The sequence below is a fragment of the Anopheles nili genome, chromosome 2, assembly GCF_943737925.1.
Source record: "Anopheles nili chromosome 2, idAnoNiliSN_F5_01, whole genome shotgun sequence".
Taxonomy (NCBI): Eukaryota; Metazoa; Arthropoda; class Insecta; order Diptera; family Culicidae; genus Anopheles; species Anopheles nili.
In genome coordinates this window covers 47,947,632-47,975,232 of record NC_071291.1, presented here as the reverse complement: position 1 = coordinate 47,975,232, position 27,601 = coordinate 47,947,632, and the positions used below count along the sequence as shown (strand labels likewise).

The 27,601-nt window shown below is 36.7% G+C and overlaps 1 protein-coding gene across 1 annotated transcript in view; it reads left to right on the top strand.

The window, feature by feature from the left end:
* Window positions 1-27,601, top strand: part of LOC128720050 (homeotic protein ultrabithorax-like) — a 60,177-nt gene that overhangs the window by 8,306 nt on the left and 24,270 nt on the right. The window contains exon 2 of the mRNA XM_053813696.1: window positions 11,239-11,289. Within this exon, the coding sequence (XP_053669671.1) occupies window positions 11,239-11,289 (51 nt within the window). The remainder of the gene's footprint in view (window positions 1-11,238; window positions 11,290-27,601) is intronic.

Sequence of the window (27,601 nt, the reverse complement as noted above, 5' to 3'; positions counted from 1 at the left end):
GTGTACACATATGGGATACATTTGTATTGTATTTTTATGCTGACAGAATGTCTGCCAGGTGGCATCGATTTGTCATCATTGAAATGCGTTCTAATCGATAATCGACCTTCAAATTATAAAACCGAAACGAAAATAGCTACGATATTAATGAATGTATTAAAATTTGCACTCTTTGCAATACTTGGAACAATTTGGAGCTAATGCATATGCAGTTAATGATTATTGTATTTTAAATTTCCTATAATTTGTGATTAGAATGTTTGAACTATCTAATTTACTATATCATCGGTTAAAAGGTGAATAATAGCAACTAGCTACTATATGATCGCTGTCGATGCAAACGGTCATTGCGAATCGTACCCTGCTAGCTGACGATGTCAGTTTTGGATACGGTAAAAGTGACATAAGCGGAAAACCACAGGGATGGTGAAGATATTGAAATTTCTCACATTAATAAAACTGTGTTCCAATAAATTTTCATCTCTACCGCTGATCAGTGATGCGACCGACGCTCTCCAACAAAGCGTATGCTAGTAAAATGAAGAAGAATAAACAGGCGAGCCACATATAAAAGGTGTCAGGCTAACGGTTGAGAAGGAAAGGGGCAATGGGAGCAACAAAAAGGAATCAGGGGCACCATGGAGGCTCGTGCATAATTTTACCGTGGCGATCGCGAATGTTATAAACATTCTTTGGGGATCTTCACGTAGAAATGAAAGAGAAATAAGATGCTTGAGCTGGAGCAGAACTGGTCTATCTTATAGAGCCATGGTGGGAAGCATACTCACCCAAGAACGGTGTTGATCGGAAGTGACGCAGAAAGTGTATTTGTGTATATGTACGTGAGTTTAACTTTACCACACTTCTGTACAAAACATACGCCGTTTAGATTCTCGCAAAAACAAGAAAGCTAATATATAAATCAACATTTTGCTCCTAAAGAAAAGGAAGTACTACGAAGAATTTCGGACTTGTGCAACAATTTTCATAATTCTTTTTCTGTATTCGATTCACGATTATATTTTTTTTATTCTTTAACTTAATTAGCATTTGAAAAATTTCACATACGTTTAAATATTGGAAGTTCATTCTAAACTCTTTTAGGCGATATTTTTTGTATCGGTCCAATTCAAACGAAAGTTAACGGGTATCACTTTTGCACATCTATATTGTAAACTTTTATTCGCAAGAATCCGCGGGCCATCACGCGTGGTGAGATAATGATGTGACAACTGTATTATACTTGGGTATTTTGTCATAGTTGACCAAAACTCTAAGTTGCATCTACTTTTTCACATATAAGGGTAAGTTCATTTCACTGAAAGCGTGAAATATAAGAATCGTGTAGCCAGTATTGAAGATCACGATGTATTGCTTCACTGGGAAGGCGATCACGGCCAATCTCCTATAACCTTGTTCACGTTTTAGGTTTTTGACTAATTTTATCTTCGTGATCATATGTTATTTCGCTTGAGTTGTGACTTCGTTTTCTTTGCGCAGTTCACTGTTTATTGCGGTGGTTTTATCGAGCATGGCCTTGTGTTAGCCGGTCAAAATCAAAATATGTAAGAGCGCACCATTCGATCAGCATGATGACGAAGAAAACGTAAAGCGGAGCACACACAAGATAAATCAAGAAATACCCATTTGCAAGCCAATTCATCCTCCTCAGTTTGGGTTCCGGAGATATTTCTTTTACTGGTGCTTGCTTTATCCTGTTCTGCGTTCAAAACCATATTCTGCTACCGCGTCCTTCATTCGCATGTGTCGAACCAGTGGTGTTCGCCGTGATCGCTTGGTAAACAGGAAGGGACTGGTTGTGGACTGGGGTTCGAAAATATCAGAAATCGAAGAATCGAACATTGATAACCTAACCTCAATGAAACCCCCAACATATCCAAAACCTGAGTAACAAAAAACCGATTCAAACGTTCTCAGGCATAATCAGAGGAACGTCATACAAACAGCACCTAACCAATGCTGAAAAGAGACAGCGAACCAGAAGGGCAGAGGTAAGAGACACGGTGATGCCAAGTGATCAAAACTGTAATTGCTAGTCTGGATGATGATGGCCGTTGAGGCAGCTGGGCAGTGTTGCCAGTTCGGTAGCACGCGAATCACTCATATGATCGGCAGATCGACCTCTGTTTTCAATTGAAATTAAAATACAAAAATAGTCACACTGGCACGATAAGTTCTGTACCGTCATACTGATGTTCATCACCTACATGGAAACAAACGAGTTTTGCAGATTATTTTCGGTTTAGAAATGTTGTAGTGCTGGGCATTCCACGCATTATTTTAATCAATTCTTACATTCGGTCGTACTATGAAAATTTTTTTTTATTGGAACTGTATATTTCACTATAGCTCTAATTGTCTTCATGGTTTCTTTAAAATGACGCTCTGCGAGAAGCTTAACTGTGTGGTGTATTTATCACTTGTGTCGCATTATTTATTATTCAGCAATGATTTGTTATGCTGATTCCTGATCACATTTGCTTTCTTTCTTCTCGAACAGATACGTATGGTGCGCAAGGTTAAAAGGATTGCATATAATTTATGGGGTATTTTGTGGCACCATCCGGAGCCTAAGATAATTTTGACAGTAATTGTCGTTGCATGTGCAGCACAATCGGTGTGCGCATTTTTCTTAGTTTTGTGTTTCGAAAACATGCTGCAAAAGCGATGTATCTTTTGAACATTTAAGCAGCCGGTACCGTATATTTGATTTTGTACTAGCAGAACTCATAATCATTATTTTGACTATGAAATACTCTTACAAATCAAAGCTTCTTATTTTTGACCGTTTGTTCATGTCGTGTGTCGCATGTACAATCTTACGAAGGATGTGTGCAAAACAAGGGAAGACAAGCCAAAGCATTGTGGCAGCGGCTACCCTCTTTGAATGAGGATTAATCATATTTGAGTTTTATGACATCGCTTAGACTTTTGAGTATATATATTTGTGTGTGTTTGAGAGCGACGAAGAAAACAAGTGTGTAAGTTTTTTCGAAGGACGTCGAAGAGATGTCTTGTAATTGTTGGTTTTTATGGTTTTGTTACGTGACGATACAATTAGACGATAGGTTTGTGCTTTTCCCAGCGTTTGTCTATTCCTTCTGCATTTGATTCGGTGTGAGAATACCTCTCCTCACATGCTGCGGGGTTCACCTTTTTAATTGCTTTATTGCATCTAGATTTTTGTAAAAAAGGTGCCGTTGCTGTTTTCCGTTCCAATAGAAGGTCATGCAAAATTGTTGAAAAATAGTCAATATCTTCATATGATATGCAACCTTGAGGTAACACTGAACGTGAATTATTGAATGAACAAAGCATAAAACAAAAATAATAAGCAAATACTTAACATTTCCTGTTAAACAATGAGTAAAAATTATACAGAATGAATTTTTGTTAAATAAAATAAAGACACCTGCTTGATCTTTATCTATCGAACAATAAAGAAAAGAACGTCTTTGTAAAACATGTCGTTTTGGTGATGATCGATTATTCTCAAATCCATGACACATAGCAAGCAATGCTATGTAATAATTACAGGCTCTTCCTCTTGGGGCATGCTTTCCATTATGTGTGTAACTTTCAGCTTCACGCAATGTTCATCAGCAAATACTAATTATCACATTATCCGGCCGACTGAGCATACAACCAGTTGTAAATCCACCCACATGTTATGTAGTGGCCCCATTGGTGGTGGAGTAAACAAGGCAAAGAGAGAAATGTGTAACCGGCAGTATGGATCATAATTTATCATCGATAATACATCGTAATAAACACTTCATTTTGAGTCTGTCTGAGTGCATAAACAATGGTGCGGTAATGCGGCTGAATCTTTTTCGCCATCTTCCAAGCTCTAGGATTTGTATACGCCTGTGCAAACTCTCGTTCTTATCCCTTTCTGTTTTAATTTTGTTATTTTTGAAACGAACTTAACACATTTGGAAACCCACTGTAAAAACAGCATGGCATTCTCACAGAGGGTGGTCATGTGACGCCAAGGCTTGGTACTTGTGTTCCAGTTCTGTGCGCATTCCAGACAAGCAGGACAATGGAACGGAGGTGCGTCTAAAAGCGTAGTTGAATCTGGGATGGTCAACCGCCCAACGGAAGATGAGCGTTAATCCGATAACGCTTATTTATGAATAATTACAACCGGGGTATGATGAGTAATCGGTGTAATCGTTTTTGGTATTTCCGTCCATAAAACCAACGGGCGAACGATTTACCGTCGGCAAATTAACATCTCTGCTGAACCTGCCCTCATCGTGCTCACACTAGCCGACATCACCACGTCCAGTTTGATGCCATTGTTTTAAGTGTTTGATTAATTTTGAAACTCTTCACAATGGTGCAAGTTATTCTTTCACTAGATTAACTTCAGGTACACACTTTTGATTTTCACATGTTTTTCTTTGGCAAAAGCACTGGAATGATTTCTGTTAAATAACAAAGAGTGGTTTTGCAATAGAATTCCAACTATTGCAGCACAGTAAGGCTTGTATACAGTGGATATTATTGAAAAAAAATCGTAATTTCTTTCACAGTGAAATGACTTAGCTTATGTTTTCCAACTGCCAATAATAGAAAAATGGTAGATCGCCAACGATTGAAACCTACAAAGGCTTTGAATACGGATCGTGTTGCTACTTCGCCTGTGAGCGTCAGAGTAATGAACGAACGGGAAAGAGAAAAATGATAAACGACGGAATCATCTCCCTTGGTTGCATTCACCAAAACTTGAGTCGTTTGATTGTGTAAAGTGAGCTCCCTCCTGCTTTCGTTCTCTTTCTGGCAAGATTTCACAAAATCCTTCTCTCTTTCGTGGTGGTGGTGGACAATATGATGAGCTATCTCCGCTTACCGTGCGATGTTTTTCTGGTTCGGGGTGCTTGTACCTGTTTTGCTCACACTATTTCATTTTTATTGCACCTTTTCGCTTTCATATAGCAGGGTGCGTTCAGTAGACTGACGTGATCATTATCGCTCATTCACACGCAGCCATATAAGAACTTTGCAGAGAATTTCTCTCTCTTCTACACGGATGCAATGGAACATTGAGCCGAGTTCATATTATGGATGAGCATATCGTTATGATGGTGTGTGTTGCAAAGTGAGTACTTTTGGAGCATTAATTTCTGTGGAAACAAATAAATTGAAGATGTTTGCACAGCGATCCATTTAGATTGGTATCATTAATTTATTCGACAAAGAAGTGTAAGAAATCGGTTTCATTTTTTTATTTCATTCGGCTTGGTGCCGGCCAACCACTGAATAGTCGATTGTAAACTGTTCAGGTGCAAGATGATGCACGTCTATTCTAAGAAAAACATATATTCTAGCATTAAATGCAGATTTTTCCTTGAAGTAGAAGAAATGAGATTTGAATGCACGCATTAACTCGTTCTCAGTTTTCTAGCTCTCTAGCCTCGCTCTAATTTTATTCAGTTAAATTTTGAAATAATAATGGTGTAATAATTTTCATATTTTTGTATTGCTACACATACGATCCTTTTACTAGAATTTTTTAATGTTTTACAAAACATGAATTTTGGAAAGCTGTCGTCATTGTATGGTGCGAAAGCGAATTGATTGTTTGTGCGAAAAACGAACAAGACACCTAATGGCCTGTTCGCATGACCTACAGCAACTGGAAATGAGAGTGCAAACGGCAGCCAATGATGCAACTGGTGCTCCAGCTAACACACATTAGATTTACGAGGGTGTCAATGGTCCAATTTTAACCCCTTTCTAGTTTCTCTATTTACCAGCTCATGCTCGATGAACGTTAGCAAATTTCATACTGCTGATGTCATGTGTGTTTTTTTTTTAAATACAACAATCTGGCGCAAAAACACTGGGTTAAATTAAAAAGTAATGTCATTGTACCACGGACAAATTGCATTAACGCATTGTACATTATACCTTCCCTGTGGCTGCTGTTATTCGCTTGTATAGTGTTACTTCGTCACCTGAAGCTTTATTGGATAGCACATCGTAGGGTATGGTGCTTTTTCAGTCTAGTCGGTCATTCTTTCGTGGAAGAACCACGTTGTGTGTACAGAGGTAATAAATGACTTTGTCGAGTGTCATAATTTCTAACAGCATCCACCGATTCAAGAAGAGCCACGTTTTGCTTGAGATGTAGTGGAAGCGAGAGGGCAGCCAAAACGGGAGTTGTTATATGAGAGAGCAAAATGGAAGAGATAAAGGGAAAGTAGAGAAGAGCAGTTTTAGCGGTTCGTTTTTTATGAGTCGGAAGTGGAGAATGCTAACACCATTTAACAACAGTAAATGATTTAATAACCATGATAGAACACGTGTATAATTTTCTCACACCGTTAACAATTGCCGTGTTTGTGGTAGGAGCGAAGCGTGCAAGGTGAATAGTTTTGGCGCGAATTTTTTGCCACAGTTAATGCATAGTTTTTTGTGATTTGGTCCAGTGACAAATGAGTGTTCTATTTCAGTCTGTATATATTAGTTATTTCGAATGATTCATTTTAGCGTGACAGTGTTCTTGTATTTTCTTTAACATATTTTCAAGTGGTTAAATAATTTGCAATGTTGAAGCCTCCAAATAGTTCTCTTATAGAAAGTCAAAAAGTGATTTTAAAAAGAATCGAAGAAAAGAACGAGCACGAGTACACGACCGCGTAAAATATTCAAAACTTCGTTTTCCAATTTAGGTTAGCTTGCCTTAGAACCATCATTCTAGGCTAGTCCAAAAATAGATTATGGGAACAACTGCTTCGCAGTTGGATGCTATTTATCATGATACTTTATGTCGCAATGAAGATAGCTAACACCAGTTGTGTGTGATGAGAAATAACTATCGTATAAAAGGTTAAAAAGTAGAATAACAAAAATGATCTTGAAATGAATTTTCAATTTGTTTTTCAGAGTATTTACATCATTGCTTAGAACGATAAATTGAATACTTAGATATTTGCGTTGTTTTGGTATCATTTAGGAAACCTGGATTTCGCAAAGCGCTCTCTTGTTTGCACTGTTGTATAAAAATTGCTTATCAGTAAAATAGTTCCACAAGTCATTTAAGACTGTCACGATTAAATGTGAATTTACAGAGCTCGCATACGTTTGTTTCACCCTTGGTCATGTTATTGCATCTGATTATGGTTATGAACTTATTACTAGTGTTTTTGTTCTAAATGCTATTATATACACTTTGGATACAGTTGCTGAGACTGAAGCAGCAGCTGTTGTGAGCAAAGTAGGTGCAGGGTCTATCGTAGGGTTACAATGTAGAATAAAATGAATGTAACAGACGAGAAAGTGGAACGTGTTGCCAATGTACAATGGAACACTTCTCTTCTAGCTGTTGAGCTAATGGCATTCCTAGAGTTTGAAATTGAGCGCGACAGAGACAAATGAAAGGTTTGCTTTTCTATGTTGCAAGAATGATAAAAAGAGCGAGAGAAAAAGTAACAGCGAGAGAGTGAGAGGTAGACTGAAACAGAAGGATATATAACTCTATGCTAGAATAATGTATCCAGTAATCTATCAGTACAAGTTTTAGTTTGAAAATAGTACACAGTTTAATAAGCTGAAAAAATTGCCATATATGTTATAATGTGAGCTCATGACTTTTTTTGATCCCCTAAACATAATGATCGTTTGTTATTTATGGATCCTCGGTAATGTTTGTCAATTTGCAGATCATTCTTGTAGATGTTTTCCATCATGAATCGTCATCATTTTTTTCGATGATGAATTTAAAAAATTGGTAACTTCCAACCTGGAGCTGGTCTGTTGCATCAAAATGGTGTTGTGTTAAGTTACATATATTATTGTCTACCGTTAATCGTTTGAGCTTGATATTCAAAGATCAATTGATTACGTTAGTTAGATCCATGCAGTACCGATCGCGCCGGAACTATCGATCAGACAGACGACTTATGGCGGCCCAGAATGGCGCGGGAAATATGCGCGGCGCCTAGTCAGTTCCGTCGACGTGCTCAATTACGTTGGAGCGTGGAAAACATTTTCCATTCGTCGGGATTCTCAAATATTCTTTTTGGTTCTCCCCTCGCATTATTTCTCCTTTGATCGTCGAACATAGTTCGCTCTCCTCTTGCAGTAAACAGTTGGGTGATTTAACAGCGTCCAGTGCGGATGTTATGAAAACAGTGCTCAGCGCTCTGATGTTGTCGTATGAGGAAACCCCGGCGCATTCAATGTGTTCAGCGATGGCGGCATGTTCAATTTGTGTTGAACTTGAGCACTACCACACGGTGCTTCAGTCGAGTCGTGTCCGCTGCACTAGAAGCCATGGGAAGAGAGCGAATAGAAACCAGAAAAGTGTGTAGCATACCTACACACCCTCTCGGCAGTTGCTGCTCTGCTTACTGTGAGTAACACTAGTGGCGCCACAGTCAATATTACACCAACAGCAAAGTGCTGCCAGCCGAAGAGGAAACGATAGAAAGAAGAACAATCGCGTTGTACAAGCAAGCAATCAGAGACAAATTTTCTAATGCCATTGGTTAAATGCTAGGTGGGTGCTTTTTTTGTTTGACTTCTAACAACACTAAGAATAAAATTCAAGACAGCTAACAAACTGCAAAATTATATTCATTTCGCTCAAATAATATCAAAACGAAAAAAATAGAATCGGATTAGTTAATGGACTAGTCCGGTCGGTCTGCCTTCAAAACGTTCATTCAAAGTGGTAGTTGTTTCGGTGTGGTACGAATCGTCAGGTGCCCTACAACAGCAACTATCCCTAGTATCTATCTTCGTTACATGTATGCGGTAAAAACGCTATGGCTTAATTGATCGTTGTTCTCACTATTTTTTCTCACTCTGACTAAACTAAGTGTTTTATACTACGTAGAGATGAGACGTGTGAAAATGAATGTTAAGCCCTTCTCACCGGTCAGTGTCGAGGGCTCTCCGAACGTGTTTTACACACACTACAGCAGGAAAAGTAACAAACAACAAGCGTTGAAGTCCACTCGCACCCATACAAGGTCGCATTATGACCGTCATTACGATCATCTGGTCAACACGCGCTCCGCTGTCGATGATGATGAGAACGACGTAACGAAAAAATATTCTCCGTGAGCAGTACAAACGGCATTATTTCCATTGTTGATTGTCTGGTAGAACGACACAGAACATTAACGATACACAATTTGAAGCCTATTCAACGAATATCGATTGGTAACACATTAGACTTAACACATAATGGTAACACATTTGAGGTAGAAATTGAAAGTGAGAAAAGTATTCTCACATCTCTCATTCTCGTTATGACGAGTCCTATTCATTCTCATCATACAGCTTCATTGACCCAATGAGCAAGTCAGAAAAACATCGTTACTTATCGCTGTTGACTGGCAAAAACAGGTTTGAGATCGAAAAAGAACTTTGCAATTCTACGATTAAGAACTGGCGGTGGTTATCGCGAGAGCAAAAACATGATACCATCTAGTTCATGTTAGAGAAACAGCTCGCCGCTGAGAAAGGTATGTGGGATTCTGAGTGTATTGAGAAGAACAAACAATTTCGATCTTCATCTTCTTATTCCGGAGACAGCTGTTCCACTCAAATTCCACAAGCTGGCACGGTTTAGTGTTAACCGGAGATGAAGAGAATTGGTTACTTTTGTCATGATAAAATTCACTGATAAATTATGTGTTTTCAGATCACCTTTTATTTTTTGATGAAGTCAATAATGAACATAAGAATTTCATGGCCAACATATTACTTGACAGTGCAGGTTTACAATCCAAATGGTACAAAACGTTAGCACCATACAGTGGGGCGAAACAAACAATCAGGATATATTACTTTTATTTAGCATTTCATTATTATTGTCACTAGTATGGTACTATTAATCGACAAGCTGAGCTAAATAAAACCACACAGCTAATACGTTGTCTCTAGGTCAGGGCTAATGAATCAAATTTGAGGAATAAATAAGCATTATTTGTTTCCTATAGCGAAGCTGTTTAAAAAAATACACTATAAGCTTAACTAACAATCGTTTAGTGGGAGAATTGAAAATATTTATATTTTTACTACATATTACACCAAAAAATTTTAATTGTTGGTAAGATTAATAAAAAACGATGATATTTATGATGAATGTTTGTTTCAGTAAACCATTTTTTTTCTTACTTAGCTTCTCGAACTCCAAGCAGCAAGCTTTTGCATGGAATTGAATAGTGACTAATGCAAGCATATGTGCAACGGTGCTTAACAACGTATGCATTCTGAACAAGCTTCAAGGCATTATAAATCTTACTTATAAAGACAGATTTCACGACAACGATGGCAGTTGCAAGATGACCTTTAATCCGGACTGGAAATCTCGCACTACGGAAATCTTGTTTCTTGAACTTCATTGGCCACTTCAACGTCAAAAACAGCGTTTCAATTTCAGTATAACGTCTGTGTTGCTTAAAATTCAAGAATGTATCACTATCGTCGTATCGTGCAACTTGAAAGAAGGAATAAGAACAAGGCAGAAGCAGATACAGAAAAATGATATTAGGAGTCACACATGTTCCTATTTGATATGTAACATCTCAGACTTTCCTTTGAAGTTTGAGTTATTTCATTTGGATTTGTAACTCCAATAGTTGTTTGGTTAAAAACGCGAACAAGATTCCAACCTGCAACGAGTTTAGTTAAGCAATTTGTGTTAAACTTGCTTTAAAATATCATCACAAGTAATCAAATAACCGGTTTTATCGCTTCATTCGCACGGTATTCTGGACAAAGTAGCACATTAGACGGCGTTTTTTTAAATACATTTGGCTATTTTCAGACAGTATTGAATTCTTCGTAGGTGACACCATTTGGTTGGATGGTCGGATCGTGGTACCGGCATCTAAGAATTCTTTCAGAAGATGATTTTTAGTATGTAAATTTTGAACGAAACGCTTAGAATCGAAAACAATAATAATAACAAACGAGAAGTATATAAAATTTGTTGAAATGATTTGTACTTAGATACGTATGTTAAAGGGTATGAATCTTTTGTTGATTGGAAGGAATGATTTTTTGGGAATGATTTACAGTTAATACATTCATTACAGTGGAAATATCTTTATCTAGTTCGTTTCTATTTAAACGCACCAAATAAGATATTGAAAATGCTACCGACAGTAGCGTAGAATACCGTTATCATTAATCGAATGATTATCGAATATCATTATCTTTAACAACAGATATTTTTTTTACTCATTACAGGTAAGAGATATTCAGAATCTCTTGCGGGCACACTTCTACCAGACTGGATAGGTAAGTCGCTTTTTATTTTTTGGTTTTTATTGTTATATATTTTATTGATCTTTTATTATTTCAAATCTACATGTTGAACTTCTTCGTTGTGGAATATACTGTTTGATTTATTATTAGTTTTTTGCTTAAATTGTTTATAATATATGATTGAGTATATTATAATTTGTAATCATGTAACGAAGATTGATGTTTGAGTTGATTCACTTAAGTATATGTTGGCATAACCTATTGTTAGCTTACTAATCCATTTGGTGAAAGTTTGTTGTCCGTCAAGTATTAATATTGTGCAGCTATCGTAAGCAATATTTTGAAGCGTGTTCAACTAACGACGGTAAGCAAGTACAATTGTGTCTAAATATATGATCATATAAAACAAATATATCAAATTTGGTTGTTTTGTCATTCTTAATCCTATGTAGCAAAATGTGTTTCTAAATTATAATTATCGTATCAAGTAAAACACGTGCTATGCTGGCAATTTTTATAAAGTCTTATAATGTGACCATTTAAAACACATTGTCCGTTATAATGGAAACTAAAATCTCAATTTAGAGTCTTTCATGTTTTCCGAAACGGTGACATTGAAAATCGATTGTACCGAAATAGAATGGATGTAATCCGTTTGATTTGGATTGTTTTATTATTACGGGTTTCGTGCTCAGTGGTTTTGTTGGATACGATTCAGATTGTTTACAAAATGTATCAAACGATCGGTACTTCAATCAGCTTTAAATGAACACCATCAGAGATATGGGTCTCTTTTACTGTATGGACAACGTTTGTACTGAAAGCGAACCCAGCAATCGTTGAGCTCGTGTGAAAAGAATGGTATTGACGCTACAGAGTGGCAGAAGCGAGAGGTAACTACAGCCAGCGGTCACATAGCGTGGGCCTTGCGTTTGTTTACTAAATGAAAGAGGCCTATCCCAGTAATGCAGCATGCTCGGTCGTTGAAAAGGCGCCACTTAAAATCTGTGTTTGAGAATTGTGTGTGCGTTTGTAAATAAACAACTTCAATAGTTTGAAATGAAAAAAACAGTTACATAACAACGTGCGTGAAATGTTTACGCCACGGATCACGAAAAGTCTACTGTCTATTATGCGTGCTGTCTAGTGTGTCTCCATTGAATGGCTCTCCTGTTGCGGCATTAACGAAAAAGAGACGCAGACATATCATAATATTGGAATTTGATCACCCACCGCTCCAATCGCAACTTTCATCAACTCATGACTAGTTTTCAATGGCAATTAGTGAAGTGAAGAATTGATTTCTTCTTTGCCAAGGTGCTCCGTTAGAAATAATAGATATAACTTGCAAGATTGATAACAATAAACTAATCGGTATGAATTAAATTAGGTTGAAATTCATAGAGATTGTATTGAAAATAATTGAGCAACTGTACGGTATCATATCATACACGAATGCAGATTTTCTACAAATTCTTAAGATCCAAGAGTATTCTTAGTTGTATATTCCTACAAGTAACGTGCCACTGGGTTTAACAACAATCAGGCAATCGAATCGATTTTGATTTGAGCACTGCTTGGTATTTTATTTTCATTGCGTGGTGAGGGTTAGTGGGACATAAAGGCTATGTCTTGATTTATGCATGACAGAATTGTTACTACCGTTCCGTGAAGCGGTTTGGCCCGGCTCACTACTTCGATATTGACTTGCCAGTTGCCAATACCTGCTGGTTCAAGGATTAATCGATAGCTAAACTGTCGATCACTTTTGTTTTATTTTTATATCTGGCGCCTTACGTTTCGTCGAAGCGTCAGTGGTTGGCCATGCTGGTTAACAGCGCTGCGGAACCCGCAACCTGACAAACGATTCATCAATCAAGAGTGTGTTTATGTTGCAAGCATTCTTCGCCACTTGCCGACTGCACGGCACCTAGAAGAATTTTGCTTTTATCTTCCGCAAGCCGTAATGTGAGTCTCGTTCCGTGTTGGGAAGTTAACAAATAATTATTTTTATAACAAGTACACGTAAGTATATGTATTTTGCGCTATTTGTAAAATCGTAATACATCATTAACAATTCTATACAATGTAATGTTGTGTTATAAATGTACATTGGATTTATTTCAACTAGTTCAAAAAGCAGCTTGTTATATTATGCATGGTCAGCTATGACAATCTACATCATTTAGCATACTTTTATAAAATATCCTTGCTGTATAATATTTTTTCCTTTGCGGACAGCCGAACAAATTTCTTTAACATTCAAAGCAACTGCTTTGCTCACAATGTGTGGAATGCCAGCTTTGAGGAAAAATCATAAAAACGTAGCTTCCAAACTTCAACAGTGGTATTTTGTATTGAAATAGCATATTTGGAAGAAATGTTTCTAACCCAGCTGTCAGGGTTAGAAGAGAGGGAATGCTCCAAAAATTATTTCTGGTTCAACCAACCGGAAAGAAGGAAGTGAGAAAATAATGATTACTGTAATGGTCATTCGTGGCGCATGGTCATGAATATGAAGGGAGCTAAGTTTTAATAAATTCGTCATTGTAATAATCGGGATGGAAGATAGAGTGGGACACAGAGGAAAAGAAGAAAATGAAGTTGAACGAAAAAATAAGGTGAAGGCTCGAGAGGGGAATCGGATCCTTGAGGTTGGGTTATCGTAATATGGAGAACAAGAAAAGAGAAAAACTAGAGCGAGTGAGAAAAATCGAAAGTGGGAGCTAGAACTAGAAGAAATAGGCAGCAATATACATTTCGTATAATTTTAATGGCCGCTATGTTCTAAGCAATATCGCGTCTATAAGCCAGTGGCTAATGGCTTGTTTTAGGGTGATATTTGTTACAAAAGCCCATTTCAAACTAAATGGAATGTACTATTTAGCGGTGTTCACAAAAGTGGACGAGCATATATAAGATGATTCGGTGAGCCCATGATTAATAATAACTCAAGCTGCTCTAGGTAGTAACTGGTTTCGGTCGTCGCTCTTTTATGTAATCCGTAGAATAGTTTAGTTGGCTTAGAATGAAGAGCTCGTACCTTTTTGGGCGCACTTCACTACTTTCATACATTTAGCAAAACAATACCGAAAAAAAAGACCAAACTCGTACAAACTAAACAGATATTTAACATACAGATGTGTTACATAAAGAAATTTAAGTTTAAAAACGTTAGATTCCGAAGGCGCATTGTTAGTTGAATGTGGTTGATATTTCCAGTTATAAAGTAACTTCCCAAATACGGGATTTCAGTCCAGTTACGAACCAATTCGTCACATGCAGCAATGGTTTATGATTTGTTATTTTAGAGGAATGCATTGGCTTTAGTTCTCAAAGTGGCAAACATAGAGTGCACGTTAAATTACACTTCGAAATGGGACTAACACCAGCATGCTTCCGTTGCTACCAAATTTAAATCCGCGCTACGCACCCGCCTCACACGAGACACGCCGTAAGGAATACTAATAACAGCAAAACCAAAAATAATGGTATTAACCACGCCCTAATGTATAGTTTATATCCCATGCGCGCTCTTTCTCGCAAGTTTATGAGCGGTTTTTTCTTTCACGTACCACGCGCGCACCACCCTTCCGAATCGGACAGTACCTGTCTCTAAGAGCCTGGCCTGTGTCCCAAGAGCCACGAGATCGGCTTCTAGATGATTGTATTCATTTGGCTTTTCTTTGTGCGGCTGCAAAAATCTTTAGATCTCGTTTTTCGTTCCGAACATTTATTCACCACCAAATACGTCTTCGTCGTTAACGCCAGGTCGGCGGCGTTGTTTGCTTCGATTTTCGATTCATTTTTCCTCTCAACCTACAGCACGAAACGGTTTTCTGTCCTGTTCTCTCGGTCGTACCTTTCGGTTTTACACACACGTTGCGACGTCGTAAGGTAGAACATTCACAGGCTTCTGAAATTCCAATACTCCGTGGTGAGCACGCTGAAAGCGCGACCGAACGATGGTAGCAAAGAAAGAGAACGAACGATGACGACGGTTAGTGATTTATAGCAGTCAGCGACAGAGATTCGAGCAGTTTTGCGCCTCCAAGCATGGACCGCTTTCGTGTCCAGGAAAGAGGAAAGAAATGGGTTTGTCGGAGGAACGCTTGGAGCGAGATAGATTGCTTCGAAAAACGGGCACCGCATAAGTTAAAGGGACCCAGTTTCACGTGTTTACGGGCATATCTTCGAGTCGACGATAACAAAAACGAATGCTCGAATGGTCGCCGGGAGAAGAAGTTTAGATGATTTATGTGTTGACATAGTTCGTTCTTCCTCTTTTCGGATTGGATTGGGGCGAAAGGCAAATTCATCTCCCCATTACACTTTGCCTCTCCTACGTGGCATTAGTGTCATCCATCTTTTGGCATCCATTGTCCCAGTAACCATTGTAGGTGGCCTATGTTACATACAAGTACGCAAGCCAACCCTATTTAAGGGCGACTGCAGTGTGATGTGAGATGAACTAAAATTTTCGGGATTCCTCCCCAATTTTTTTTTGCAAGCCGACGATTTCGTATTTTCAGATTTGTTCTAGTCCTCTCCCTACCATTGTGGTAAATATGTATCACCAGGACACACACTCTTCGGGAACGGTGGGCGCGTAAATGGTTGTTATTGTAGGTTAGCCTAATGGAGCTAGGGCGAGGGTATGCTAGCTAGTAGGTAGAAAGACATTTGCTCCCGTGAAGCAAGTAGGAAATTGTGCCATTGGCGTTGCACGAATTTTGCGCTTATGTTCACCTTATTTGATATTAAAGGTGATTAAAGGCCTCAAGAACAGCATAACGCATTCACAATAGGCCGGATAAATTTTTGACATAGCCAAAAGAGCACGTGTTTCCACCTATTCAAAAAGGTTTTTTATGTTCAAAATCTACTATTACATAAGTTATGCCTGGCTTGAATGGATCCCGAATGTAAAATAGTTGTTTGATCGTAATTTGAATTGTACGCCTTAATAACTAATTCCAGAGTCATTAATTTTCAATTCCATTTAATGTATAAAAATATTTCTAAAATGTGTGTAAACAATATCACAAAAACAACCATATTAAAATCATGTAAAATCCGTAATTATATTAACTGCTGTTCACAAAATACTAGAAAACTGTTTGACCATGATTGTACTAGAAATCCTTATTTCGATTGCTCCTATTGCTCGATGGAACGAATCGTTCTTAATGTTTGACAAACAACACATTTTCAATCCTAAAATCAATAATTTGCATTAAGCCAATTGATCAAAACGACTTATGGTGGGAAAAAATGCCGCAGGTAATAAAAGATACACGATATTCTGGTTAAAAGAATGAATGTTAAAATGCCGCCTTTATGCCGACACATAATCATTCTCCATGAAAAATGAGTGTTGCTCCGATGGGAATGGTCGACAAGGTAACGCGTCGCTCCCTTTCTCCGTAACGTTGCGTAACTACCCAAGCGAACACGCACACACGTACGATGAACGGGACAGAGTATAGGTGAAAAGTAACTGCATTGAGTAAGTGTGCGTGATATGCGAAGCGAAATTCGTCATGGCGTCGATTGACGGATTTCCTACATGTACGGAAAATGGGTTCGAATTTTCACTTTGGTTTTAACAACCGTCGGCACTACATTACGTAAAAAAACTTTATTTCACCCCCACAAGCTAACAGATATTGACACGTTATTATTGGTAAGGTTTCATAGCACACTACACACGTCTAACACAGTTTAATTCTGCACGCTGCAAGAATGCATCCACAAATCATCGCCCCGGAACAGACACAAAAACAAACCATAAAACTCTTGACGAATAATCTTGCTCATGGACCGCTGGGAATGGTGAACAGTACGGGAAAGCATGCATCGGTAGAGCCAACCTATCATGTGCGAACGAGCAGGCACTATCCGACGATGCTGAAATAAGCGAGATGGCTTCGCTTCGACAACGCGAAAAAGGATGGCAACATCTGCGGATCGGCTCAGATGGCTACAGTTGCCATCGAGAGAATGCAATATGGCAGCTTTTCGTTAAGTTTTCGACCTGAGCGAGCCGACACGCACACTCTCTTGCACAACTTTCGATGAGTTTTATGATCTCAAGAGAGCGTTTAGCGGCAAATAAGCACCGTCGTTATGATTTCGCATCCACATTAGTACGTAGTTTATTCGTCGCGTGGAGATTGAAGAGATAAACGTTTTATATTTGTAGCAATGGTTACATTTACCTGCATTGTTTTCGTTGAAATTTTGCTATGCGCGCAGATTGAAATGCGTTTGACCAGCACGAGGGAAGAGAGAAATACTCTATTGTACTTCACGAATGCATTGCAGTAGGTAAACTCTTCGCGAGTCTACAATTGGGGTTTCGCTTCAAGGGAATAATTGCCAATGAGCAAAACGGTTTGCCTTTGGTCAACCTTTTGGTCGATAATTCTGCAATATTACAGCATTGGCATTAAGCCAAGCATAAACGTTACCTTTTGGCTATGGAGTAAAAGATGGTTGGATGAAGCGTAAAGCATGCGCTGCAACAGTATTATGTTGGTGTTTGCTTGCGGTTTGCTTGGCACGAAGTGAAGTAAGAATGATTGTCTCAGGACGTTCGTACCAAAGAGCCTTTAGCAGGGTGCAGAAAATTTCATCTCCACCGTAATTGTACCAATCAAGTCAAATTATCCGCTTCGAGGAAAGCAAGTAGTTTATTTTAATTTTCGATTTCATGGTGCATTTCGGTGCCATTTTCAATGGAACATAGCAACGAGGAACGATGGCCTTCATTTCATTTTCTGATTGTTGTAGAGATCGGAAAATTGCTTCAAATCGATCCTGAACAGGCGGTGTATCGATTCCATCAACACATCGATTCTGAGTTTAATGTTTTTACCGTTAGCACGGTCCTGCGGGTGGTCGTGATTATTTTAATAACTTTAAACAGGGTATTTGATGGAAAAGTATTATTACTCTCTGGTGTTTCTCCTCGCTTGTGTTACGAAACTGCGAAGGGTGAGATGATTTAGATGATAGTTTTCTAAGAACTCGATAGTGGGATATGCGCGGTCCTTTCAATCGAGATTCGGCTGTAGACCTTGTCTCGATCTTTTATCATTGAATCGAGCATAAGCTTACTGTGTTGTCTCGTTTCAGCTTTCGATGCAAAAGGCCATGATACACCAGCCGCGTAGAACTGAACGATATGCTTTAGGTGTTGTTTTCTGGGACTTTTCTGCGCATTTGTCCATCTTTGTTTTTTTTTGTTTAACAGCCTTTTTGGTGCTGCATTTTAAACGGGGATCTATTTTTTATCCATCCTACCATCTTCGTGGCCACAGGTCTACTGTTTTTGGAAAGGATGAGGTCGTGATTTACAATCCTTTGAATTCCGGTGCTATGGAAAACCCAAGCTTCGATGCTCTTTCTTGGTACTGCAGCCGTTCTTTCAACGTTTTTTTAGCTTAAAAGGCTAATGTTTTCAATGTGTTAGAGACGTGAATGTTAGGTAACGATTCTGCGTTGCAATTTTACAATCAGTTTTTGTTGAAAGCCGTTGGAAAGCGGTCAGAATTTCGAAATGTTAGAAACGCATTCGCAACGAATTGCAAGTAGCCAAAAAATGTCATGAATTCGAGCGGCCGCAAGCGTTTCATGGTGTCATAAAAGTGACCAATCGTTTGTTGCAGTACTTGTCTGCTGGTGGTGCTTTCCAGGAAAAGTGAAAGGTGTTTTGCATTGTGGACTGGGATCGACGGATACAAAAACCTGACAACATGCCTAAATTTTTATGGTTGACCTGTAGAAAAATTTGACGAACAGGCAATAAAACTGAATGACAAAGGAAGTAATCTACAAAAGATAGTGTGAAGTGAAAGTTACGTAACTTTTCGAATGACTCGGTCGTAAATTTCGACCGGGAATATCCTACCATGCACTGCATGTCTAAGAGCATCAAGGTTCAACATTCATAACAATTTAAAAATGCAGGTAAAAAGTGTAGCAATCGAAAGCAATTGCATCTATAGAAATGTTTGTTAAATTTAATGAAAATGAAACAAAGATTGATACTTGGTATGCAATTATTTGAATATAACAATTCAATTTTGAATTCTCTTGATATTTAAATATTGATGCATACCATTGTTTCATAGCATATTTTATGTTTGTGAACAGTGCATGAAACATCCAGAGATAATTCTAGTGTAAGTTTTCGTTGAAACGGTTAAAGCCAGTAAAGTAAGATATCATGAGATATTATCATGTTTTACTGTAAGTAAAGATTGTGAAAATGGGTACTGGTATATTACGTCTATATGCACTTAATTAAATGGATAATTAAATGGATTAATAAATGGATAATTTTGCGAAATACAATGAAAACTAAGTGGTTGAAATTGTATTTTTTTCTGTTTTGTTTGAGTGTATATTTGTTTTTAAACTGATACGATTATGTTGAAATTAAACCAGTACTTCATTAACTAGGACGTACAGTGCTATTAACTAGGTTTTGGGGTTCGTTTGTTGCTGTAGAATGCGTTTCTTTTGCATAAAAGAACAAAATACTACCCTCTTGCTCTATTGAAGCATATATTAACCAATAAAAACGGACTTCAACGGTTATAGTAGGATTTTATACATGGCATGCAGCGAAACAGCATTATTTAAAACTATATTAAGCAAAGCAATTGAGATAATCGACAATGATTATGATTTTAAGATTATATGTTATTTATACATTAGGGTTCGGTGTGTAGATATTTATGTGAAAATGGTGATACAAATTTTTTGAGTTTCATATAATCAGATATTCACTGAAATCAGTCACAACTTATCAGTAGCTCCTATAGAAGTTCAGTGAAGGCCCATTGATTATAATTAATATTAATTTGATTTTCTTTGTCAAACAAGTCAGTTAGTGTTAGGATCAGTAATAAACTTGCAACGAGTTGCAAACATTTTTTATAGTTATATTGAAATATGTCAGTTTATTTCATGCTGTATATAATATATGAACAATATCTGTGTTTCTACAAAGGAGGATTTCATATTCATATGTAGTACATAAAATTTGTCTATTTCAAATTTAAAATAAGATAATGAGTATATAAATTCAGTTGTTCAGAGTACTGGTTGTACGTATAGACACAAGCATAATGCAAGCGATGCAACCAATTCCTGAAAACAGTGAATAGCTAATGAGCAATGAATAATGTTTGATATTGGGCGCTCATTACTGTATGCGGAATCTGGATGGCACTGCACGAAATCATAACCAAACTGGGATATATAGTGTGGTACGACAGCAATACGGAAGATAGCAATAACCTCTTGCCATCTTTTTCGAACTACGGTAGCGAGTGTGAATTTACGGGAAACGGATAATTTTGGAAAGCATAACCGCAACATACAATCGACCGGTTATTCAACAACAGAAGTAAGAGTAATGTGGACGAGAGTGGATTTCCAACGGGGTTTCGATGCTTTATTCGACGAATATCAGGAAATCGCACATAAAACTACAATTCGCATGTCGAAGAGTCGTTGTACGTGCTCAATAAAAGCATAAAAACGTATCAAATGACAGAGTACCGGAGATGCAGTATAAGCTCTGACCTTTCTATCGAACTACGTGCGCTCACTCAGTCAGATGAATAGTGGCTCTTTTAATGACATTTCAATGAGGTTGCAAAACCCAGGAAAGTAGCAATAATGCTGCTATCCAGAGTCTCAGATAGCATGGAATAGCAATAGATGTGATATAGGCGATTATTCATTCAGAAAATCAATTCCAAAACTTTGCATTTTTTTAAATTTGTTTCCCCAGATTGTCAAACTTGGTTTTTTGTTTACGAAACACATATGATTAATCGTAAAATATAAACATATGAATAGATTCTGCAAAAAGTCGTCTATTCTCAAAGGCTTAAATTTTATAGCTAACTATTTATTTATTTATTCTAATTTTCAAATTGTTGATAAGAAATGTACGAATTTTGAAAAGATTACATAATATAGCACAGCGAAATAAGATGATTAAAATAATGATAACAGTGTTTAGGAAGCATTTATCGTCACTAATTACGATTAAAAATTTGACGAACAAGAACAGTTTGCATAATTTTATATGTTTTTATGTGTCTAAAATCTATTACTTCAAGATATTGATATAACTCGTTGCGGAAATTATAAGCAGCGTTTATTTTAAAGGAAATGCCATCAACAGCAGCATTGCCATTCTATTTTATACATTTTAACATCTTCCAGTTATGTTCTCTAACTGATACTATTAAGCATAATAAAAACTTTTCCATAACACAATAACCATGTTCAAAACATAGACATCTCGTGATGATGATTAATATGACATCTCATGAGAGATCACGTAAGCTTTATTATTCCGCATTGCCTGCGGACGTAAATGATGGCTGAACAGGTTCTAAGAGAGCAAATAAAGGCTGAGACCACAGAGGCAACGGTGTGCATGCTGGTTGAAATTATATGAGCCTCAAAACAACGTTATACACAACAAGTTTTATGAGTGTGTTTATCAATACATTCGTATGGAAATGTAGCAGAAAGGAAATATGATTAAAAAAGCGAGGTATGTGTGTGTTGTGCCTATCGGCGAATTGGGCTCTTGGTTGCAGTCAATTATATAATTTCATCTCGGTTCAAACGCATCGTCCTGCTGGCTTCGTTTGGCTCGCTGAGTTCACCAGTCGTGCAAGCTTTCCTTTTAGGTGACCAGTCACTTTGGAAAACAACCCGTGCTTAAGGGCTTGACAGATAACGCGGCAATTAAATATATTATTTTGCCTTTGCCTCCCTACCGTAATTTTGATGCAGCGAGATGGATGGAAAACACAAATAAACAAAAAGAAAGAACCTACGAGCGAAAAAGACAAGCGGGGGTATGCAGTGCGGAAGAGAAAAGAAAAAGTGCGAAAATGATAAAAAAGAAAAGAGGTAGAACACAATACACAGCGAATTGCTGTTGCAGGGTTCTGATCGAAAATGATACTTTTTCCTTCATGGGTTGCTTCGGTTTCCATAGGCTCGATATACATGGCGACACCGCCATTACGAAAGTGCATCGCGTTACCGTTTCTCTCTGCAAACATTTTGATGCAAAACAAATGGGTGAAATGCCGGAGGAGAGGATTCTTGAAAAATATTACAATTGGAAACTAATTGGCAATATGAGTTATGCTTGCGTTTTCGATAGTAAAATGACTGCGGAGCAGGTAATTTTTAATTATCAGATGACTTGCAGAGGGAATTCGAAAAAGACAGAGAAAGAGAGAGAGAGAGAGAGAGAGAGAGGAAAGTTATGAATACTGCATCGAAAACTAAGATGAAGCACTCGAATCATGCTAACATACTTATTTGCAAATACTACACAGTTTGGAGAGTAGTTGGTTTGTTTGAGATAAATTCATTAACATGCATATATACGCATTATTTTTTTATAAATTTCTGATGTATACGTATATTTATATATATATATATATATATATATATATATATATATATATAGATATAGATATATATATATATATATATATATATATATATATATATATATATATATATATAGATATAGATATATATATATATATATATATATATATATATATATATATATAAAGATATATATATATATATATAAATATATATATTTATATATATATATATATATATATATATATATATATATATATATATTTATATATATATATATATATATATATATATATATTTATATATATATATATATATATATATATATATAGATACGTATATTTATATATTAAAATACACATATATACATGTATATATATATATATATATATATATATATATATATATATATATATATATATATATATATATATATATATATATATATATATATATATATATATATGTATAATTTTTTTTAGTATCACAGAGGGTTCAGGTTTGCCTTGAAATATTTTCAATTGTAACAGCTTCACGTTTGAACTTGAATAAATAATTAATTGGATTTTTCACTCGTATGTTAGAATTTGAGCCTGATGGTGTTTTTCTTGTATGTCAAACTAACATGTTTTGCAGGTTAAACGTGCAGACGGCGTATTGATTTTCTCTTTGTTTTGATGCAAGAATGATTATTGAACGGAACAAGAGGCTTAAACTACAGTTAATTCGTAACATTGGTGTTCGTATTTTCAATTGAATATGCAATGTAAATTGGAAGAGTTGGGGATTTGTTTTTTTTTTGCTGCCGAGGGACAGTTTACCCGCAATCGATGAGGCATTTGCGAGTAAAGGTGTTTTACAAGTTTCTTCAGAATAGGGGAGCTGGTTGATGGTGTATCTTTCATGCTTCCGAGTTGAAAAATGCTATCCCATTTGCAGCATGCATTCGTTTTGCCTGTCAGTATTATGCGGGACGTTTTGATTGTACCATTCTGTTACCCGTTAAGGGGCTTCATCCTAGACGGCTCCACAAAGAGAATAGAGGCCGGGGTAGTGTGTTTTTGATTTCACTGTTTTTTAAGAACGAAGAAAAGCCTCCGTTTTAAAAGGGGTTAACTGGAGTGCGGTGAGACATTCAGGTTGCAGCGCAAAGTAAGCTATGTTAAAATACGACATGCGACTGAAAAAAAGAATGACCCGGTGATAAGACTAGCAGAACGGCTCCTACCGTAGCAGACACGTAACGAAAGGTGATTATCTAAACATTATTCATGTTGGCCGTTTTGTTGTTGCTTTCTGCTCCATTCGATGTCCATGGTGGTTCAATAGGACAATTCAAGCTATACAAAAGGGGTTTTTACTGCTGGATGGAGAAACCGCGTGTTTCGATCGCGAATAAAACTCAGCAAGCCGCATTGAAGAAAATGTAAACTTCATGAATTCGAGTTTGCTCAGTTGGGCAGAAGTAAAGAGCAACCAAAACGACAGGCAAACCCCGAACACCGTTGCATCAGTTCATGCGAATGCGAAACTAAGTTTTGTTCAATACGTCGTCCACTACCGCTGCAGCAGACCACGGGACAAAATGGGATGTCGCTACGGTACATTGCTATGGCGTTCTTGACTAGAAGCAATCCTTAGACACAATACCATCATACCATCTCAGCACAATCTCATATGCTGGGAATGCTATTTGCATATGTGCATATGTTCGAATGTATATGTCAGTAAGATTGGTAAAAAAACAGAAAGAGTGGGTGAGAGAAAGTAGACAACAACCAGAAACCAGAACAATAAAAATTGTTTTAGAAAAACTGCAAGAAAAAACAATTTAAACACAATCATATATAGAAAAGCATTTTGCAACAATTACGTATATCAGTCTGCTATATTGTTTGAAGTGGTGGTTGTGATTAATCTTTATATAAATGTCAGGTGTCGTTTCACTTTTGGGAACGATTGTTCATCAACGGGAAGAGAATCATTGCACATTGTAAAAATGCGTCGCATATTCCGACTTGCAGATAATATGGCTTAAAAAACAAAAACAAGTTAGATTTCATCTTACTGTTGCGACATATGTACCTTCGTACCTACGTAATTTTCACTGCATGTGTCAATAGTTTTTTTACAATATTCGTATACCTTCTTTTCCTATGTGAGTCTCCATGCATTATTGGTATTGGTTTAAAAGTAGAAAAAAAAGCACTGCACAGACACTGAGTCCGACGGTGAAGCTATTGCCTTCAATTTTAGCAGTGTTGTAGCATGTTACGAGATTTGAAGCATTTTCCACTTTTATGTTGTCTATTATTGCAAGTGTTTTTCAAATTATCTTATCAAGACACGAGAGACCTAGTACTTTAAAGTCACTACTATCTTTATTACACCAACATTTCTTTTATCAAAATAATTTCTTCTTCAATAAATGGTTTTTTTTAAATTTTACAAGGTAGACCCAACGTTAAATAATACAATAAATTTTCAAATTCTATGGATCATTGGACAGTTCGATTGACCTGGATGACTGTTGAACGTACGATATTTCTTACCATTGATTTGAACGTACAATATTTATACAGTTATTGGATTGTATTTATTGTCTGCCTTAGAAGGCAAATGTGGGAGGCCAATAACATACGTTCCTTGTTAAATCCTCACATGGAATGATTCAACTAATTTTTTTTTTGAAAAGCCTACTGTTTAAAGTCATAACTACACTTGAAATAAAAAGTATGATTGTTTTCAATGCAAGCGAGCAGAATGCGCATTATAGAATAATGCATTTTTATCAGCCCTCCCTGAGGAGGGTGGGGAGATAAAATTAATAAATTATAGTTACCATACTTCATTATACAAGAGGAAAACTCAGAAGCAGCAACGAAAAACTAAACAAGGAGCATATATTTCAATTATTAAAACAAATTCTATCGATTTATTTGTCAGCTTTGAAGTCACGGTTTTATAAAGTTTTTATTGGCATGTCATATTTTCACATGTATGATATGTATGGGTATGTCAAATACACAAAACAATATTCACAGAGTTGATTCTAATTATATTTCAAAATGGCTTCTGACTAAAATATCTTAACAGGTTTTTCCCCAACAAGCAAATAGTTGATACTTCTTAACCGGTGTTATTAATGTAACATAGATTCAGTGTCAAAATAGGCAGTTCTTTGCTACAAAAGCATTGAGCAAATTTATTTCTTCTACTACCGGGAAAAATGGATAAAATAAATCAATGTTTTATTACAAATTGATTGCGTTTTTAGTTTCAATAAAAACATTTTCTCACTCTTTAGTATCATCGATAATTATTGCTAATGTCGATGGTTAACAGAATATGTCGATGGTTAACAGAAAATGCTTATTAACTATAGGCAAAAGAGAAGAGTAGATGATTTAGGTTGACCGGAGAAATATATGCTCAAATCGCGATGAAAAATCTAATAGATTTTTGTCGAGATACCGTTCCCAGAGAATAATAAGATTCATAAAAACAGAAATATAAGAGCCCTTCTAACTATTTATAGGAGGACTAGACATTTCAAGTACAGTAATATGCATTATTCATGATCATGTATAGAATCGGAATCACTCGTTATCGCTAAAGCGCATGTGTTCTAGCTTTAGCTTTTTTTTTTCCAAAAAACTCTTGAAATGAGACAGAGACAGCTCTCAACGAAAAAACGGTTTGTGAATACAGTCAAACTCAAATCTTGTGACTTAGGGTAGATGCGTATTTATAATGTTTTTTTTCTTCATATTTTCGTTTTGAAGTTAGCACTTATTTTTGAAGAGCTGTTATTTTTGCGCATATTTGGCCTTCGTGAATGTCCTTCTCCAGATTTCATGACCATAAGTTGCATAAAAAATCCGGATAACATTAAAAACAGCAAAACATAATTTCACAGTGTCCTTTCACTGTGTTGAATTTTTATTACCGGCTTGGCTTAGAAATCATTAAGTGCATAAATTCAAAAGTTTCTTTGCTTCTACATGAGGTGAAAAAAGCAATCCTCATATAATGCTTTATTAGCTTTACTGTGTTTTACATCTTTCTTTGCAATTATGACTCACCCTTGAAAAGTCAAAAATGAAAATTTTCAAGACAAATGTCATAGCAAACTCATAAACCCTTACCAGTATAAAAAACTGTATGCTCTATTACAGGTACAGAATGTTGCTTTCTATTTTTCGCCACAGGGATAATGTGTTTTTGCTTCAATATCACAATGTGTTATTCAAAAGATGCGTTAATGCAACAATACAAGGATGTATTTTTTAACGGAATTGTCCTTTATTTTAGTTCTGTTATCCAGGGAAATTTTCTGTTACTCTGTCTGGCATTCCTCTTTTTCTCCTGCGCCCAAAGAAAACTTTCTAATTTGAGCAATAAATCATATTTTAAGGTCCGAGAAGTGTTTTGTTTTCAAGGTGATGTTCCTTAAGCGAATGCTGAAGTTTTTTTTGCCTTTTTATCCTATGATGAACAAAAGATTCTGGTTTGTCAGTTAACCTCTAGCAAGCGAGAATTGATAATATTGAATATTAAAAATGCATGCCTCCCAATAAAGGCACTTTGCACAAGAATTTGAACCATATCATATGAATGAAATTGTCTCGTGGTAAGGTCGAAAAACTGCATGTGTGCAACATGGAATGAATTGATAATGAATGAATACACAACAATAGAAATATCTAAACATTGGACCAGGCTCATTTTGATGGTGCATCAGAGTTCAGAGCTCAACAGTAATACCATTTTAATCGATTCTCTGTTCCTCGATAAAGCTTTCAGCAGCAACATAGTGTAGCTTGGTCACCATGTTTAAATTGGCAATTTTTAATGGGTTTTCGAAACGTTTTCGTCTTCAGCGAACTTCACCCAC